At 53.6% G+C, this 17,674-nt stretch overlaps 5 protein-coding genes across 5 annotated transcripts; 3 read left to right on the plus strand and 2 right to left on the minus strand.

The window, feature by feature from the left end:
- Positions 1–1,209: 1,209 nt before the first annotated feature.
- Positions 1,210–3,322, plus strand: LRP88_10497 (HSF-type DNA-binding-domain-containing protein; the record flags this gene model as incomplete). The annotated part of the gene is made up of 7 exons (XM_083246953.1): positions 1,210–1,269; positions 1,327–1,343; positions 1,395–1,467; positions 1,529–1,669; positions 1,725–2,564; positions 2,625–2,823; positions 2,883–3,322. 7 exons carry the CDS (start codon positions 1,210–1,212, stop codon positions 3,320–3,322), a joined length of 1,770 nt encoding a protein of 589 aa, XP_083098066.1.
- Positions 3,323–6,058: 2,736 nt separating this feature from the next.
- On the plus strand, positions 6,059–7,165 carry LRP88_10498 (uncharacterized protein; the record flags this gene model as incomplete). The annotated part of the gene is made up of 1 exon (XM_083246954.1): positions 6,059–7,165. The coding sequence occupies one exon, from the start codon at positions 6,059–6,061 to the stop codon at positions 7,163–7,165; it is 1,107 nt and encodes a 368-aa protein (XP_083098067.1).
- Positions 7,166–7,804: 639 nt separating this feature from the next.
- Positions 7,805–11,686, minus strand: LRP88_10499 (uncharacterized protein; the record flags this gene model as incomplete). The annotated part of the gene is made up of 3 exons (XM_083246955.1): positions 7,805–8,892; positions 8,942–11,165; positions 11,219–11,686. 3 exons carry the CDS (start codon positions 11,684–11,686, stop codon positions 7,805–7,807), a joined length of 3,780 nt encoding a protein of 1,259 aa, XP_083098068.1.
- A 1,439-nt stretch (positions 11,687–13,125) lies between these two features.
- On the plus strand, positions 13,126–14,783 carry LRP88_10500 (ubiquitin carboxyl-terminal hydrolase; the record flags this gene model as incomplete). Its single annotated transcript, XM_083246956.1, has 5 exons — positions 13,126–13,428; positions 13,476–13,574; positions 13,627–13,722; positions 13,772–14,174; positions 14,233–14,783. The coding sequence occupies 5 exons, from the start codon at positions 13,126–13,128 to the stop codon at positions 14,781–14,783; spliced, it is 1,452 nt and encodes a 483-aa protein (XP_083098069.1).
- A 385-nt stretch (positions 14,784–15,168) lies between these two features.
- On the minus strand, positions 15,169–17,206 carry LRP88_10501 (Transglutaminase-like superfamily-domain-containing protein; the record flags this gene model as incomplete). Its single annotated transcript, XM_083246957.1, has 4 exons — positions 15,169–15,343; positions 15,402–16,507; positions 16,561–16,738; positions 16,797–17,206. 4 exons carry the CDS (start codon positions 17,204–17,206, stop codon positions 15,169–15,171), a joined length of 1,869 nt encoding a protein of 622 aa, XP_083098070.1.
- Between the last annotated feature and the right edge of the window lie 468 nt (positions 17,207–17,674).

A 17,674-nucleotide genomic window follows, 5' to 3' on the forward strand; every position in this document is an offset into this window, starting at 1 on the left:
GAAAGTCTTCACTAACTAATAATGTCTAAGCAGCTACGGTGGGCAATGGTGGACGCCACCCAGTTGAGTCCGGGGCGATCTTCAGTGCGACCAGCCAACCAGAGACAATGGTCAGCGCGCGATGGACCAAAACTATGGATTTGGCCCCGTCAAGGCGACACCCCAGCGACGGCCGCCAAACTTGTTCGCGCAATAAGGCTCCATTCCCACAGAGATACTTGCTCGACGCTAGCCGTCCTCGGAAGGGCCCCCTCCGACTCAAGCTTTTCCCTCCTTTGCTGCCGCTCCGCTGGGCGTCCTATGCGCCTCGCCTTGCTCACAGCACAGGCCCCAGGGACCCCCCCAGCGACCCCTGGTCAAGCCGAAGTGGGAATGGGAAGTGCCAAATCTGCTCTACTCTCGAGGTCTTGCCTGGGCTTGGGCATGGGCTGGCTCTAGCTGGGGCTGCTGAGTGAGTGTCCATGAGAGTCGCCATCCACTTGGAAGAGAGGGGGGCTGTACGAAGCACTGTGCCATGCCCACTCGACAGGGCGATGAGATAGGTCACAATAACCCCCCCAGCTGCCCAGCCCAGCCCGGCGCATCCCATCCCATCCCATCCTGGGACAGCCAGCCAAGCTCAGGCTGTTTTGTTCCACTCACGCCTGTGCCCACACGCACGCCCAACTTTGATGCTGCTGAGATACAACTCAGGCCCTGTCCCCGTTCCCCATTCTCCATCTCCATCTCCGTCCTCCGTTTCCTGTCCTTGTTCTTGCCATTGCGACGGCCCTCCTGCATCGCAGCCTCAACCTCTCGGCGACGAGACCCCCAGCAGGCGCCTCACCTTTGCAGCGCTTTGCCACAGCTTCTCTGCACTGCACTGCCCTGCCCCGTCCTTTCGCCTTCGCGGCCAGCGCGTCGAGACTGTCGATCTTGAACCCCCTCGATCCTCGTCACCGGTCCTTGCTGCGGTCATCACCGCTCGCCCTCTAGCGTGTTCCAATTTATCGCCTTCGCCAACAGACAACCACCGACCTTCCTCGACCTCTTTTCTACCCTCGATTGGATAGCGACGGACGGCGATTCGGCTTGGCTCAACGGCTCTTTGTCAACGGGTACGTCGACTGGCGACTTGACTTTTAACCGAAGTATCTGGTCAACAACCATCATCTATATTGAGAGCATCACATCGCGCACGATCATCAACAACCCCATCGCACCGAAACCATGTCCGGCGGAGATGTAACCCCAACCCCTGGGGTTGGTGGCAGCAATGCCAGCGAATTTGTGAGTGAACGGGATGGCGATATGTCTGCTGGGCGGCAACTAATACTCCTTTTCTAGGTTCGCAAGCTGTATCGGTATGGCTACAATCACAGCGTCCTACTATGAATAATACTGACCAAGCTAAGAATGCTTGAGGATCCAGCACATCAAGATGTTGCTCGATGGGGCAAGGACGGCGATACATTTGTGGTTGTCGAGGTATGCCATGCCGTCCATAGATATGCACGCGACCTTGGTGACGAAACGCTAACAGACTTAGAATGAAAAATTCACTCGCTCCATCCTTCCCAAGCATTTCAAGCACAGCAACATGGCGAGCTTTGTCCGCCAGCTGAACAAGTACGATTTTCACAAAGTCCGGCAGACGAATGACAGCGGATCCGCCTCGAATGGCGCCAACGTGAGTGCTAGCTGTTCACTGAAGGATTCATCCCTCGCGCTAACTATGCGCGCAGACGCTCGAGTTTAAGCATCCCAACTTTAGAGTCGGCAGCAAAGATGACCTGGATAACATCCGCCGAAAAGCGCCAGCTCCTCGTAGGACCCAGGCGACGGAGGATTTCACAACTAGCCACCACATCAGTGTTATGAATGAGCAACTCACGGCCACGCAGCAACAAGTGCAGCAGCTCCAGGAACTCTTTACCGAGGTCTCCCAGACCAACCGACTGCTTGTAAACGAGGTCTTGACGCTGCAAAAGATGCTGAACGCGCAGAAGCAGTCTCAGTACGAGATGCTCAACTTCCTCTCCACCTCTGGCAATCGCCACCAGCAGCAGTCGATGCACCTCAACGTCGGCACCTCACCTCTGGATGGCTCAGATGAGTCGGCGCCTGAGCTGCGACGAGCCCGCGAGCTCCTGTCCAGCGTCACACCGGATCAGATTGCTGACCGAGAGCTTGAGCGTCTCCAGGGCGTGTATGGATCTCCGGCTGACTCGGCGGTTGTGATTCCGCAGGCGTCGATGCCCATGATGCACGATCCCATGAACGATATCAACCGATATCCCGTGTACCCTGTCGGCCAGACGGTCGGCATTGACCCCTTCCACTCGGACCACATCCACAAGATCCCCTATGCGATCCCCAATGATTCCAGCGGCAATGCCATGCAGGAAGTGCCCGCCCCCCAACCCATCAGCGCTCAGTCCCAAACGAGCTCCAACTCTTCTAGCAACTCTGCCTTGATGTGGGCGTCGAGGAAGCCACGGATTCTCCTCGTCGAGGACGACCCGACCTGCGCCAAGATTGGTATCAAGTTCCTCAAGTCGATGGGATGTGAAGTCGAGCATGCTGTATGTGACTCTGATTCTCGATATTGCCTTTTGGTTGAACCCGACTGACTGTTGAAATAGCAAAACGGTGCCGAGGCGTATAGCAGGGTTACGAGTGTTGGCCGCGATCATTTCGATATGATCTTTATGGATATCATCATGCCCAGACTGGACGGTGTCTCGACAACCATGTACATCCGACAGGACTGCCCGGCGATTCCCATCGTGGCTATGACTTCCAACATTCGGTCAGACGAAGTCCACTGCTATTTCGAGCACGGTAAGCATAGATCGTAACGAGGCTTTCGGCAGACATGGGCTAATAGAGGTTGCGAACAGGCATGAATGGAGTTTTGGCCAAGCCATTCACCAAGAGTGGGATGCAGAAGATTGTCGAGAATCACTTGAGCTATCTCCTCAAGAATTACGACCCTTCAACCCAACAAGAGTCCGGCTCGGGATACGTGGTGGGCGGTGCAGGATACATGAACCCTCCCAACAACCTGACGACACCCGGTGGAACAACGTTCAAGTTCGAGACAACTCCAACGCCCCCTGCGACCGGCTCGACGTGGTCGCCCGGACAGATGCCTCAGGCCTCGCCTATGACAACAGGAATGGACCAGGGATACGGCATGGTGAATGGAGCCAACTACGGCCTGACACCGGCCAGCGCAACCCGAGCCAACTTTCCCGGAGGCATCTCGCAAGGCGCGCCGAGCCAAGGGCGCATGGATGGCCAAAGTCCGCCAGAAAAGCGACAGCGCACCTACGTGTAAGCGTTTGTTTCGAATGGGTTGCGTCGTTTGATCTTTGTCAAAGTGTACATACAGCACACTTGACTATATGATGAGGAGTATGGCGTTTGAGGCGCGAATGGCATGAACCATGACCGTCGTGGGCCGATGTGTCTGGTCGGGTCTGATCTCTGGGGAGAAAGAGTTTGTCGTAGTTGCCGTGATTCAGAGAAGAAAGTCTCTTGATTCGTTCGGGTCATGACGATGGCATTTAGCAAAGAGGAGGATATGAATTTGGGATTATTTGACTGCTAGCGGCGGGTCGGCGAGTTGCCCGTCTGCGAGCAAGTGACGGACGGCGCGTATATGGATCGATTTTCGGGGTATATGCCTGATGACACTTGCTTGATACCTGCGTATAATATCATTATATTACCATTGGAGGGGCTGTTTGCCAGCCCTGATGGATTCAAAGACGGATTGACATTGAGATGAGCAAAAGACGAGCTGTGAAAGGTGAAGCAAGATTGTCATGAGGCTTTGAATGTCGAATTCCTCGAATAGTCGGATAGGCCAATACATAGGTTGCTTAGTGTTGGTCGACGGATATACACAAGAGTTGACAGAACAGGAGGGTTGCAAGGAACGGATCGGACGGACGGTCGCAACGATATATACCTGCCACTCCTCGCAGTACGTAGCAGTTTAGCAACGGTCCCTTTGCCTTTTTTTTCCCAGGATTGTCCAGGTGTGGCACAGGGAGGTGCAGGTCCATCGAGTTCTGGACCGTCGCGACGGGTGGGGTTGGTGATGGATGTTTCGACATGCGGATTTCCGTGACACCCGCTTCGCTGCTCGCCAAGAAAGAGGGAATTTAACTGATTGCGTAGGCAGTTGCTAACTAATCGGTTAGCTACTCTCCTCTGCACCGGTAGTTTGTAGTTCCGCCGTTGGACGGGTGGTATCAACGGCTCTGCCTGCTCGCTTGGCTGGACCGTTGCATGATGGGTCGTGAACTGTCATCTTTTTTTTCATCCGGGCCCCGGTTCTCGGTTGCCGACTTTGCCCATGCTGACAATTGTATGGGTGAACCCTGTCTTCTGATCCATCTCTTGTTCCGTAAGATACGTGTCTTGTTGCTGAAGCTCAGAGTGACATCCAGGCTGTTGACACATCCCAAGTGGCTTTTTTGTATCACCCCGATACCACCCCCAAGTCAACACAACCAAACCTCCAAAGATGAGAAATGCATTAAATCGGGTGGTGGCAGTGCAAACAAACAATCAACAACGCGACCCTCCATCATGTCGATCCCCCTGGATCCTTCTGGGTTGGGGTGTCGTCGACTCTGCTTTGGTGTTGAAGCTAGAAGTTCTAGACACAGCACTACCGAGAGGCCAGGACGTGCGGAAATGGGGAAATGACGTCGACTGCGTCATCATAATCGTCCGAGGACCCTGCTAGCATGAGCTCTAGATGCTCCTCCTGCATCTCAAGGGTTGTCCCTTTCTGTTCCAGGCTGGGGTCTTTTTCCTTCTCGTGCAACTCTGGCGTCCAGTCGGTCATGGCCAGGCGGAAAGGGTCGGGTGCTTTTGCTTTGGTGCAACACACACGCACATAAGCCCAACATGCCGTTTGGGCGAAAGCTAGTCGAGACCCTGGACCTGAGGGTAACGCAAGTGTATCCCCAGGGAGGGTGATATGTCACCATGACCCGAGGATTTGACCGTGACGGCATGGTAGCATGGCCTAGAACCACAGCTCAGTATGCGCGGTAAGCGTTGCAGGGATGGGCCAATTCCATTCCCCTCAGGCTTCGTATAACCTCAGCTGGTTTCCAGCTCTGGACCTGATGCGTGTGAACTGGTCTCTCCACAGATGTAAGGGGGGCGGAGCTCATGGTCCTGCGTGAAACGGGTTGGCCCTTTCCTTTGGGATTCTAGAAGAATAAGCCGTTGCCCACACGTCATCAACGTCCAAGATCAAAGACATTTCGATCCACGGATCGGGATTCAGACATGCCTGGGCTGGTCCAGCCCGGTCGTACCGAGAGTGCGAGGTGTTGAATCTCGGCTCCCTCTTTTCGAACAATCCAGCCTGGCTTTGAACATGTCCTAAGATGTTCTGTCCACCACTTGCCGGCCCAGCTCCTGCGATGGAAGCAAAGCTCGACAAGCTTTTGCTCTTCGTTGCGTGATGTCAAGTCCACGTGGAGATTCATCATGCGGCTGAGGAGCTGACCAGCATGAATCACCTCATCCTGGCCCTTTGCACAGCCAAACCCTCTCTCTCAGCAACAACACGCAGAACAGCCAATGCCCCAAATGTGTCAATGCTGCCATAGGGCTGAATGCCCCCGGTTGTCAGTAGACGTGCCCAACTTGATCAGACAAGGGCATGAAACGCTCGGGTTTGCAGCAAAAGTCTAGCTGCTGTATCCATCAACATGCTCATGAACTCTCGAATAGTCGCCTCGCCATAGCCGCGTCTTGTCGCAGCACAATGCCTCTTTCGGATGTGCTCCGTTGCAGCTGCACCAGCTGCTTACCCCGTGCAGGGAAGAACTGCATCTGCGTGTCGACTTCTGTCCAGATTAGGTTGCAAGCTGCGCTGGGCTGAAGGATATTTTTAGTTGCAGTGTCGTAGGGCTGGTTGTGAGCTGATGCCCTGGTGTTGATTCTTTAAAGGTTTCTGGCGTCAGTTCGTGCTTTCTGCAAGCCAGTCTTCTCAACCCGCCGTCGAAGCAAGCCACCAACTTGAGCAGTCGTCGTCGTCTCCATGGCTGGCCACAGCAATCTCGTCCAGGCCATGGCCCTCCTGGTCCTGTGCCTTTCGATGCTCGTCACCCCAGTCTCTGCCTCGTGGAGCAACCCGATGGAACACTTCTACTCCACCTACAACCGCGGCCTGCAAGAAATCATCCACAACAACTGCTCCGAGACGTACGCCCTATATCTTCAGGATCGTCGCAATGAGTCCAACGTTAGCCCGGGCCTCCGTATATTTAAGAACGACGTAACCATGACCAGGGAGATGGTTGAGTGCATCTTCGATCATACCCCCGAGTTCATCAAGTCCAAGATGTCTGCCGCTGCCATCGTCCTCGGCCTTGCACCCACAATCATCGCGACTCTCGGTGTCAGGCCGCAGGAGACTACCATGGTGTCGGTTGTTGGTCGTCGCCATTTGCTTGCCTTTGCCCTCGCCGTCGGCTCGCCTGCCCTCAACGCATACCGATCGTCCGAGTATAATTCCATCATCGACAGTCTCAGGGAAAGATCACGCCAGCGGCCAGACGCCATGCGACGACTTGACCCGTTCATCACGGCCATATCCTACTGCCTCGCTGGTGCTTCCATCGCAAACATCGCAGAACTGACTTATCGACTTGGAGCCGGAACCATCTTCATAGTACTCCCCGATTCCCAATACCTGGCTCTTCTCTGGGCCTTTCTCGGCGTCTTCATCCACTTCATGGCTGGTATAGCGCTGCGAATGCGAGTGTCTTCCGAGGTTAAGTCGGTCGATGAGGAGATGACACGGGGCTCCTGGCCAGTGAGTGTGGCCAAGGGTCAGATCGACCTCATGGCCCGACGTTCCAGGATCATCTTCACCATTCACCCCGAGTCGCTGAGCTTCTTCTCTATGTCCCTCATCACCACCATATCCACAGCCTGCCACATCATATATGGCACTATGGTCTTCTCCAGTATCCAGTTCGTGTCAATCAACGACAGCTTGTCCATTGTGGCACGCCTAATGGCTAGTGCCATCGTGTGCCGCATTATCGTGACATATGAGCTGCTCGTTCTTCGAGAGTCGGTAGAGGAAGCTGTTGATCCGACAGTTACCGCAACATCGAAGCACGTCTTTAGCTTTAAGTAAGGGTATCCTGGAGTGCTTTTCAGTCGTGGTGCAAGATCAAGGCCGAGAAAGGGTCATGTGAGGAAACAAGGTGGTAATCAGTGCCGGAAAAGAGAAAACGCAATTACGAGAGAATATGAATTAATGATGGAGGAGAGAAGTTGAAACAAACTTGAGGTTATCTCCAGGGATTATGTAAGAGGCAGAATCCGGGCGTAGGTGCTGCGCCTCTTCCCTTCCCTACTTATGTGTGTTGATACGAAATGGAAGGTACAGACTTGCATCTATCTAGGTAGGTAATCTTCTCTACCAACCCCAGGTATATCTTGATGGCTTTAGAATCTGAACTCAGTTATACTTGTCGTATAGATAGTATTGTGTGGTATCAACAAGATACTCATGAAGGAGAACACCTCCAATCGACTTATCATGAGATTGAACAATGACCTCAAGAACACCCATCTTAAGAAATTGTACTATTCAACATAATCTGTCCCTAATCAAACGCCGTGCCATGGTATAGATGCATATATACAACTCATTGTTCCCCCCTCGTCGTTACCTATCCTTTCCCTGGCAGCGCAAGTTACAGTCGAGCAACCAACCCTTCGATTTTCAAACTATTTCTGGCGCATACAAATAACCCATTACTTCGTTCGTTTACCTCTTCTCGCTCTTCTCTACCTGCAGCGTCGAAAACGAGCAGTACTTGTCCTTGATGGCCACAACCTCGTACGTACCCTCCTGGCTCGCCTTGACCACCTTGCTGTGCTCGTACGAAACATCGTGTCTCGTCTCGAGGACAGAGCTGCGATGGCCCTTCTTGGCGTTGGTGCTACGCGTGTAGGTGAATTCGAAAGGAGGTGTGCCCCAGAACTCGAACAGAATGTCCACCTCGTTGCCCTCGTGGATGTCCACGCGGGACTGCTTGCCGCGGCTGATCTGGACGCTGGGCATCGGGTGAATCGTCTTGGGGATGTTGACGGCGGCGCGGCATTCGCTGGCCTTGTCCGAGATGCTAGTGATCGTAAACTCGCCGGGTTTCTCAGCGATACGGCGGAAGTTGGTCGTCTGGGACTTGGCGTTCCATTTACCGTTGAAGTCGTAGGTGATATCGAAAGGAGGAGTTCCAGAGAGTGTGTAAGCGATACGCTCACCGACACAGTAGTCGCGTCGGGACTCGAGGGGATAGATTGATGGCGCCTCGAAGAGCTGAATCTGAACCGAAGGTCCGCCAATCTCGTACTTGCGTTGGCAGCCACGGGCGTCGCGGACGGTACGAACGCGGACCTGCTGTGTGCCAAGGCGGAGGTGTTGACGGGGAATTCTCATACCATACGAGTTAGAGTCGATGGAGGGGATGCGGTAGGTCTCAGGAGGAGAACCAGCCTGGTGCTTGATCTCAACTTCGACGTAGAAGGGGGCAACACCGGTGAGGGTGAGGGGAATCTTGTCTTCCTGCTCCTGCTCTTCCATGCAGTACTTGAACGACTGCCCGGGCTTCGTGAAGACGGCCGAGGGCTTGGCATTGACCCGCTGCTGGATGATGAGAGGGCTAAAGTTTTTGTCGCTGTTGTAGAGATTATCCGCAAGAGCCGAGAACTTGTACGTGTAGTCGCCGGCTTTGAGGGTGTCCATTGAGATGGCTGCCTTTGAGAGGGCAGCATCGAATTCCTTCCTGCTGATGGCGCTGGAGCCTTGGAATGACTTGTGCCTGACCTCGTATTGCACATGATAGGGAGGTGATCCTGTAATATGTTAGAAAACTAGGCCAGAACATGAACAAATTCGACTTACCTTTGAGGTTGACCTCGAAACCGTCGATGTCTCCTTCACAGACGTCCTGCTTGACAAATAGACCATCGCTGGGGCTAATGCTCGCCGACTCGACGAGGGAAATCTCGGGTCGCGGGAACCAATCCACCTCGAACTTGGACGCAGAGGGTTCGACAGATCCAGGACACTGGTTATCACGAACCTCAATCAGCTCGTAGGTACCTCGAGTCCTGACGAGCAGGAAGTCGTTGGCGCTCTTTGCCTGCTTGGTAATCACCTCGCCTGAGCCGTCGAGGTTCCTGTATTGGATGTTGAAGGGGGGCTCTCCCTGGAGACGCAGAGGCAGGCGCAGCGGTGTATCTTCGACAGCCATAATCTTCTGCTTGTGCTCAACAAAGCCGAAGGCAGCCCGGGGCTGTTGTCGTCGGACAGCGATCTTGACCTGATCCTGAAGGAAGGTTCGGCAGCCACGTGTATCCTGGACGCTGCTCAAGGCAAGGATGTACTCTCCACCCTTGCTCAGTGTCGCCGTCTTGATCTTGAACGTGTTCTCCTCAATACCCGTAACTCGTTCCGACTTTCGCTTTCCGTCATGAACAATCTCCCACTCCAGATTGAAAGGAGCGTCGCCGTAGAGAACCACATCAAGCTCAACCTCGGAGTCCAAGCAGGCGCTGATGGTCTTGCTAGAGCTGGCTATCATAGCCGAGGCTGCAGGCTTGACAACCTGTTCCAAGACCTTGTCATCGCCACTGAGAGGCAGATTTTGATAGATAGCATCGTCGATAGACTTGAAGACATACTTGTGGCGACCCGCCATCTTGGGTACCAACTCCAGTTGAGATCGAAGTCCCGAGACGCGATGGACCTGTCTGTCAACATGCCCATCGGTGACAACATCATACCGGACAACAAAAGGAGGAGTACCAACGAGATCCAGATCCACTCGGAGTCCGATAGAGTTGCCGGCACATTTGTCAGGAATGTCCTCTGAGCGGATAGAGAGAGAGGGCTCCAGGGGGTTCAGAAGGAGGCAGGAAGAGGGCTCATGAACCTCACCCTTGCAAGCTCCGCTGGACACAGACTTCAAAGTGTACAGACCGGGCTCTGAGACCAACGGCTTGTCCTTGCCACCTCTAGCCGAATAGCTTCCAACCGACACCTCGTCTCCATGATCTCCGCTGTTGGTGAGGGAATCAATGGGGGAAAACTCCCAAGTGATCTCATACGAGGTGTCATCGTTGGGACCGGCCATGGAGAAGCTAACAGGAAGCCTAGCGGTGTTTCCTTTGGCAACCTTGACGGGGTTGCGCAAATCACAGCCATCCAGACGGGCCTTGGGACGCTCCTTGACCTTGAACTGGCGGGTCAGGGCCTTTGACTTTGATTTTTCGCCTTGATCATTAGTTTCAGCATACTTGACCACGTTGTTAAAGGCGTCGTGGACCTCATCAACCGAATATTCCCAATCGCCCGAGGATGTCATTGATTCGTTGAGGCCGACAGTGACCTTGCGTGGGCTGACCCACGAGATGTCGTCTGGATCCTCTGGAACAAGGCCTGAGGAGGCGCCAAGAAGCGGCGAAGAGAAGCCATCAGGTTGGAGATGCTGAAAGTGGAAGCTGTGATCCTTGCCATTGATTGTACGGCTGTACAGAATCTTCAGAGGAGGCGTGCCGTATACGTCCAGTGCGAGGTTGGAAAGGTCCTGGATACAACGCTCGTTGTCCTCAGAAGCTCTAATTCTGGCCTGGGGACAGGGCACGACGTATGTGTCCTTGATGGTCCGCTGAACTTCAAGCTTGTACTCGTCCAAAACCTTTCCAAGTCGGTAGACGCCTGGCTTCTTAACCGGGTAGTCCCACTGAAAGCCAGAAGTGGTCTGGTCGGCGGTGTGCTCTCGAATTTGCTTGGCCACCTTGCCGACTTCACGATGCGAAATCTTGATCGTCTCTTCTTTGTTTGTCTCGAGGTCGATTCGGATCAGCTCGATTTCGGCAGGGATGGTGGCATTGAAATAAATCGGCAAGGACGCAACGTTCCGAGGCTTGGTGGTCAAGCAGAATGGCTTTCCCTCAGGATTGAGGACAGCGGAACCCTCAGGCAAGATGTTGATGATTTGCTTTCCCATAATGAGGGAGTGGTTGTTGAGGATGCTCGACACCTTGACACCGCGCTCGGAGATGGAAATTTCACGGTCGTAGAGGACTTTGACGAAGCCGAGGAGCCACGATTGCCACGGGATCTAGATGTACAAATTAGTCTTGAGACAATCAGACCGTGGCCTAGGCAACTTACCGGAATATTAAACATGAGCATATAGTTGAGTACAAGGTGCAAAGAGAAGACGGTGGTGACAACGGGCTGCGAGAGCTCGAGCCATGGTATCCTGAGCTCTGGAACACCGAAAAGAAATGCAAAGTCGATAAAGATCCATTTTAAGAATAGGAACCAAGAAGTATCGCCATCCTCGAGCACCTGGAGCCAGTCGTAGAGCTTCCACGCCCACAACAGGACGTAAACACCAAAGGCGTAGAGTCGTTGCTGGGGGGCATCGAGAACGGTCAAGGGGATGACAGGCTGGCTCGCGGCGGCGTGCGCTTGAACATTTTCGGGTGCGAGAGGCAGGGCTGGAGACCTCGGTGCCTTTGCAGAAGATGTCGAGCCGGTAGAAGTAGGAGTCTGCTGTTGATCGTGGTATCGTCGAGCGGTGGTAGCTGGGGTAGCTGGAAACCCAGACCGCAGGCGGGGAGTCGATGCGCTCATGGCATTCGCATTCCGGGGAGTAAGGAGGCAGCGACTAAAAGGAAAGCATGGAAAGGCAAGCGAAGTCGCAGCCTAGGCGATCGGGGCGCAAGAGGACGACGGATTTGTTGCGCGTCGTGGATGTTGAAGAAGCGCGGGTGCGTTGTTGGCGGTCGATGTTTTGAATGTAGTTTTCACGGGCGGACAATGGAAATTCCTTTGAGAGCCTATGGGACCTCCAGCTAATGCGTCACGTCGAGACGCGCCTAGCTAAGGTACCTCTGAGCTAAGGCACCAGCAGTGCCTGGCAGGGGTACCCAGGTCCAGCTTCAGGGCCATGCACCTGATGATATGGCGGCCAAGGAAACACGGTATCAAAGTAAAAATGAAAGAATACGGTATAGGAGAATCTGTACCTTCTTCTTTCATGTCTTCTTTACAGATTGTCAAAAAACCTCATGGCGAAACCATACCTACCTAGGCACCTGAGTGTTCCTCACCTTAGGTACCTAGGTAGGTACAGTGAAGGTGCTGGCGATCAGATGTACCTTGGTACGAATTGACCACCTCATTCAGGCACAGGTTACTCATGGGATATATAAGATGAAAGCTCCATAAAGATCTCATAAATACTTGGCATTGAAGGTTTTTCAGGTGAGAGATTGAGTATCTCGTCGGTAAGTCAGGTACCGGCCGTGTTTGCTGCAGCTCTTGTCCCCCAATTGATTGGCTGGCCACCTGCAAGTTCGCGCTCGAAACAACAAATATTCTCATGTGATTGGACCAGGCCATGGGGCTTCCACCCTCAGACCAAGCAAACGGGCAAGCTCCCTTCAACGTCCAGGAGGTGCCGCTCATTCTTTTAATCATGATCGCGTGCCACGGCAGAGCTTCCAGTATATGATATCCCCTAACTAACACCGCTGTTGATATCATCTTCATGCCGCGACATTGTTTCGGTCTTGTTCGCGCCTCGTCCCTATGCAGATCAAACATCCTTATCATCGCAAAGGGGCTGAAGCTCAGCTGAGCTATACACAGGCTAGAAGTATAAGACCGAGGTCAAACGGAGCCAGCTTGAGAGTGTCCTAGACATAGCAATTGTAAGTTAAATTTTCCACTTTCTCATTTCATGATGATTCGAGGTGGATGCCATCATCCTTTGTGTCGTGTGTGACACCTGCCATATCGTTGTGAGAGCCTTGCGCTTGATTGATTGAATGCCTGGGGTTTCGGGCGGCGACTTGACCACCCCGACATGCAAACGAATGGATAACGACGGGAGCTGCCTCGATATGAATAATTCGAAAGAGTATGGCGTACAAGCATCAAACAAAGAGCCTGAAGCCGCCCGCACTTGGTACCAAAGCACCTCCATGTGCTACTTCATGACGGTGCCAGCTTCCACTCCGCTACCGACCTCTTTTCCTCACTCTCCCAGCGAACATCTACTGCGCGAAATGACCATGGAGCATGAAACACCAACTGACAAGCCGCCGCAGTGCAAAGACGCTCAACCAAGTCCCCCTCCTGTGCGTCGGTCTCGGCGTCTTGCCGCGAAGCCTCTAAAGACTGCCGACGCTCCATGGACGATGGGCGAGCCGAGGCGAAACCCAAAGCGCAAGGCTAGCGAGGCCGCCAACGAGGCGAACAATGCCGTCAGCAAGGAATCTGGGCAACTACTCCTCAATGAGGCGCTGGCGCCGCTATCTCAGGAGGATATCCAAGAGTGGGAGGGGTGGATAGCCCTCGAGTCGGAGCCGGTAAGTGCCTGGTGTCCTTCGATGCGCTCGAAAATCTAACCTTTTAGGCCTTTTTCAACATCATTCTACGAGATCTCGGTGTCAAGGACGTCAAGGCGCAAGAGATTTTCACAATTGATCAAGATTCTCTGGCGCTTCTACCGCAAGTTTGACCCGTCACACTACCCCTCCCAACTCTCGCTCATCGTCTGCAGGCAGCCAGTATACGGCTTAATCTTTCTCTTTCAATATGTCCCTGGATACGATCAGGTAAACGAGGAGGAAGATATAAGTGACGTGTGGTTCGCAAACCAAGTAAGTCGATGCCTACCTCTTGCCTCAGCCGTGGTCTCACATTGGACAGACAACCGACAATGCGTGTGCGACTGTCGCCATGCTGAATATCGTCATGAACGCCGACGGTCTTGATCTCGGTGACAAGCTACAAGATTTCAAGGAATCAACCAGAAACCTCAACACTGCCCTCCGTGGCCGTCAGCTCAGCAAGAATACCTTCATCCGCACCATCCACAACTCCTTTACCCGTCGCATGGATCACCTTAACGCCGATCTGTGCTTGGAAAATGAGGTTTCCGAGGCCAAAACCACAACGACAAGAAAGCGTGCGGCGCCACGGAAAGGGAAGAGAGCGCCCACCAGGAAGAAAAAGGTCAAGTCAGATTATGGGTTCCATTTCATCGCCTACGTTCCTGCGGGCGGATACGTCTGGGAACTTGACGGCCTTCAAAGTAAACCAAACAGGCTGGGTAAGTGTCTATGAACAGAAGCCATTACAATAGCCATTTGCTTACCTTTCCCGCCTAGATCCTGTACCTGAAGGCGGCGACTGGACCACTGTAGCAAGGCCCCAAATCGAAGGCCGGATGCTACAATACGAAGAGAACCAGCTCTCCTTCAACCTCCTCGCACTTTGCCGAAGCCCCCTTTCCACTCACACACAAACCATTGCGCGTGCCGCCGCGTCTCTTCACCATCTTCACGCCCAAATGCAATCAGACTCTTCCTTTTCAGAACTCACCTCCGCCGAGCCAAACCCTCTCGACATTAGAGATGAGAGCCGCCTTGCCGAGTTCAATCTCAAGCCGAAGGACATCACCAACTTGGACATTCCCGAAGACTTGCGGGCGAAAATCAAGCAGCCAGACTTCGACACCAGTGCTGCCTATGAACTGCATCAGGAACTTGTCATAGAAGTCAAGGCCGCGATGGGCGAGTACCGCGCAGAACTGATGTCCAAAGCGGATGACGAACAGCGCGTCAAGGGCCGCAAGAAAGACTTTGGTCCTGCCCTTCACAAGTGGATGACCAAGCTTGCCGAGAAGGGCGTGTTAGAGGACGTCATCAAGGCATCATGAGGTTACTGTAAGGGGTCCATGTTGGCATCACGTATTGGGACTCAGTGTACTGGACTCGTTTTGGAAGATTCTTGGCCATGGCTTCGACGGACACGGGGTTGTCCAGTAACGAATAAATGCATGTCGAACAACTTAATCACGTCTCAAACTTGAAGAAAACATGCCAATTTCGATCATTATATACCATGAAATAAATCCCCCAGCCTCGCTTTTGTGAGTTGAATCAAACGCCAAATCATCCCTTTTTCCAACGCCAGCCAAGCTCCCTCGATGCGTCTAAGATGAGACCCCCTTGTCGCTGGACACCGTGTATGCATGCTGAAGAAGAGAAATGAGGAAATGGGACAAGCAAACGGGGACGCGAAAGGGGGAGAACCTGGTCTTCTCAGTCGTCGGGGTACTGCTCCGTGATGTTGGACACGAAGCTGCACGTATCGGCGTCAAATCTCTTGAAGAACTTGCCAGCTTGCGGGAAGAGGCTCTTGGGGACCTCGCTGGGGTCTTGGATGAGGACGATGTTGTCTTCAGCGACAACGTGCCTCTCGGGTCCTGATGTGCGGCTATTGTCAAGTCAGGTCAAGCGCGCCACAGCAGAACAACATCAGGGTCATTACTTACACGCACGTGTAAAACGTCCGGTTGCGAGGACGCACCAGGTTCGGTAGTTCTGTATCGCTGTTATCGTCGAGCGTCTCGTCAATGGCCACGGTGTGTGGCATGGGCAGTCTTCGCGTACCCTGGTCGGTCCAACCGTTGACAGCACCGATCCAGCCGTAACGCCGGTGTTTGAAGACTTGCCCGATCTTGTAGAGCACCGGCTGCTTCCTCCCTCCATTCCTGTGCAGGACCGGGGGTGCCAGCTCGTCCAGCTCGTCGATTAGACCAAGCACTTCACGTGGGTTGTCCCATCTGCGGGGATTGTTCCTCATAAATCTCTCGCGGAAGGGACCAAAGCGATCGTACCGGGGGAAGATGTACTTCTCAACCAGCCAGGCGTCTTCGCACCAACTCTTGGCGAACCGGTTCAGGAAGGGCTCCAAAGCTTCGTCCCACTCAAAGGCGTCAGCCGGCGTAAGGAGGAGCGACGCCCACAGCGCCGAGTAGAGAGCCGCGTCGATGTTGGTGCTGTCGTTGCCCGTGATGAGCTGTGTGAGTCCAGGATCAGCCTGGTCTCGGGCCTCCATCACCCGGGCAGCCGTAGCTCTGATGTTTCGCGCCGTCCGCGTCGCGATGGCAATAGGACTCACGGGAGCCAGGAAGACATCGGTGCTCGTCTGCCATCCCAGCCGAGCAAGCATGGCCTGCAGGTCGGCCATTGGCACCTCCTCGCTCGAGCCATAAGGGTCAAGGTACATCCTTTCCAGGGGCACATTGGGCTGAGAAACAGGGGCGCCTTCCAGAGTTTTGCCCTGTTCCGCAAAGACTATAGCGTGGACGTGAGTTGGGAACGCGCAGCATTCGGCATGCAGACCCAGCCTCCGAGCAATACAACAGAAGATGGCGCTGGAGATGATGGGGATGGAGTCATGATCCTCATGGCGCAGTGCCTGGCCGATAAGGCAGTTCCTGAGGTTTCGGTAACGCTCGGGGTGCTGCAAACCTGTGAGGTTGTTGATACGAAGCCAGCGGTTCAATGCCAACGCTTTTTGCCGCGTTGTCAAGACATCGATATCTGGCCTACTGTTGCGGAATTCAGCAGCCTTGGAATCAAGGATGCGACCAATCTGATACATCTCATTAATACAGAAGCTTGAAGGAAGAAAATGCAACCACGTACATCGTCAATATCGCCTGGTTGGTCATGCAGCACAAATAAATCAAAGGCACCTAGTACTCTTTCGAGATCGAAGCCCGAAGGATGGGCACCAGGATCTACACTTGCCACTTGTATTTTGTGCCATTCCTCAACAGCGAGACTTCTATGGATGCTATCCAAGAGCGCTCCGCTATAGTATCTGTTATACGAGTGTCAGCGTCATGTGGAGCTTCAGTTGTGATCCGCCAGGCTCTCACCGTCGCGCCAGATGATCATCGATGGCATCACCCGCGTCGCACTGCTCTAGCAGAAAGTCTTTGGCGTCATAGCCAAGTCTGCAGACTTTCTCGAATCTCCTTAGCCGGCCAACTTTGGTGGCAAGGATCTCATCCAAGAGACGGTTGATCTGAGCATTTCGACACTTGCGAATGATGAATAGCTTCTTCCACGGGGTCGCGGGCGCCCTATCCCTCAGCCGCTGATGGAAGCGATGCTCTGGGTGCCAGAATTTGAAGTTGCTCTGGCAATGATATCTCCATAGAAGAGGTTCATTGGCCAGCCGCCTCAGACGATGCGAGATGAGCTGAAAACTGGCGAGGGTATCTTCGGGTGAAATGTAATAGAGCAGATGCTGTATTATTTCATCTGGGACTTGCGAGAAAGACATGGCGGCGCTGTCGATGAGGCAATCCCCAGGGGATATATGGAGCGGCAGGCGGTGAAGTGGTGCGATGGGACACGAAAAAAAAGCAAGACCCTTGCAGGGGAAAGAAGCCCGGGTTCGCTGGCAGGTGTGAGGGAGATTGATGACTTAGGGGGGACCTCACTGATATCGAGTACAATGAAAACCACGGGCTGACCTGTCGATCAACAGCACGAATATGTCATTGCGCCTCCCCTGACCCTCAAAAACGCCCTCTCACCTCATCCGGTTGCACGATGTTATCATTGTTTGCTGGCTCGGGTGGGGCGGAAGCAATATGTTTACCGGGGGTATGACGATATCGGAGCCTGCTTACTTTGTGCGGGGATCTGAGATTCAGCACGGTGAGGATGGGGTTGAATGAGCCGGTGAGACATGATGATTGGCTTGAATGAATAGTAGGTTATTCACGAATTCAAGCCAATCAGAGTC

The sequence above is a fragment of the Fusarium phalaenopsidis genome (assembly GCF_050370095.1).
Source record: "Fusarium phalaenopsidis strain FUZ10S chromosome Unknown contig_32304, whole genome shotgun sequence".
Taxonomy (NCBI): Eukaryota; Fungi; Ascomycota; class Sordariomycetes; order Hypocreales; family Nectriaceae; genus Fusarium; species Fusarium phalaenopsidis.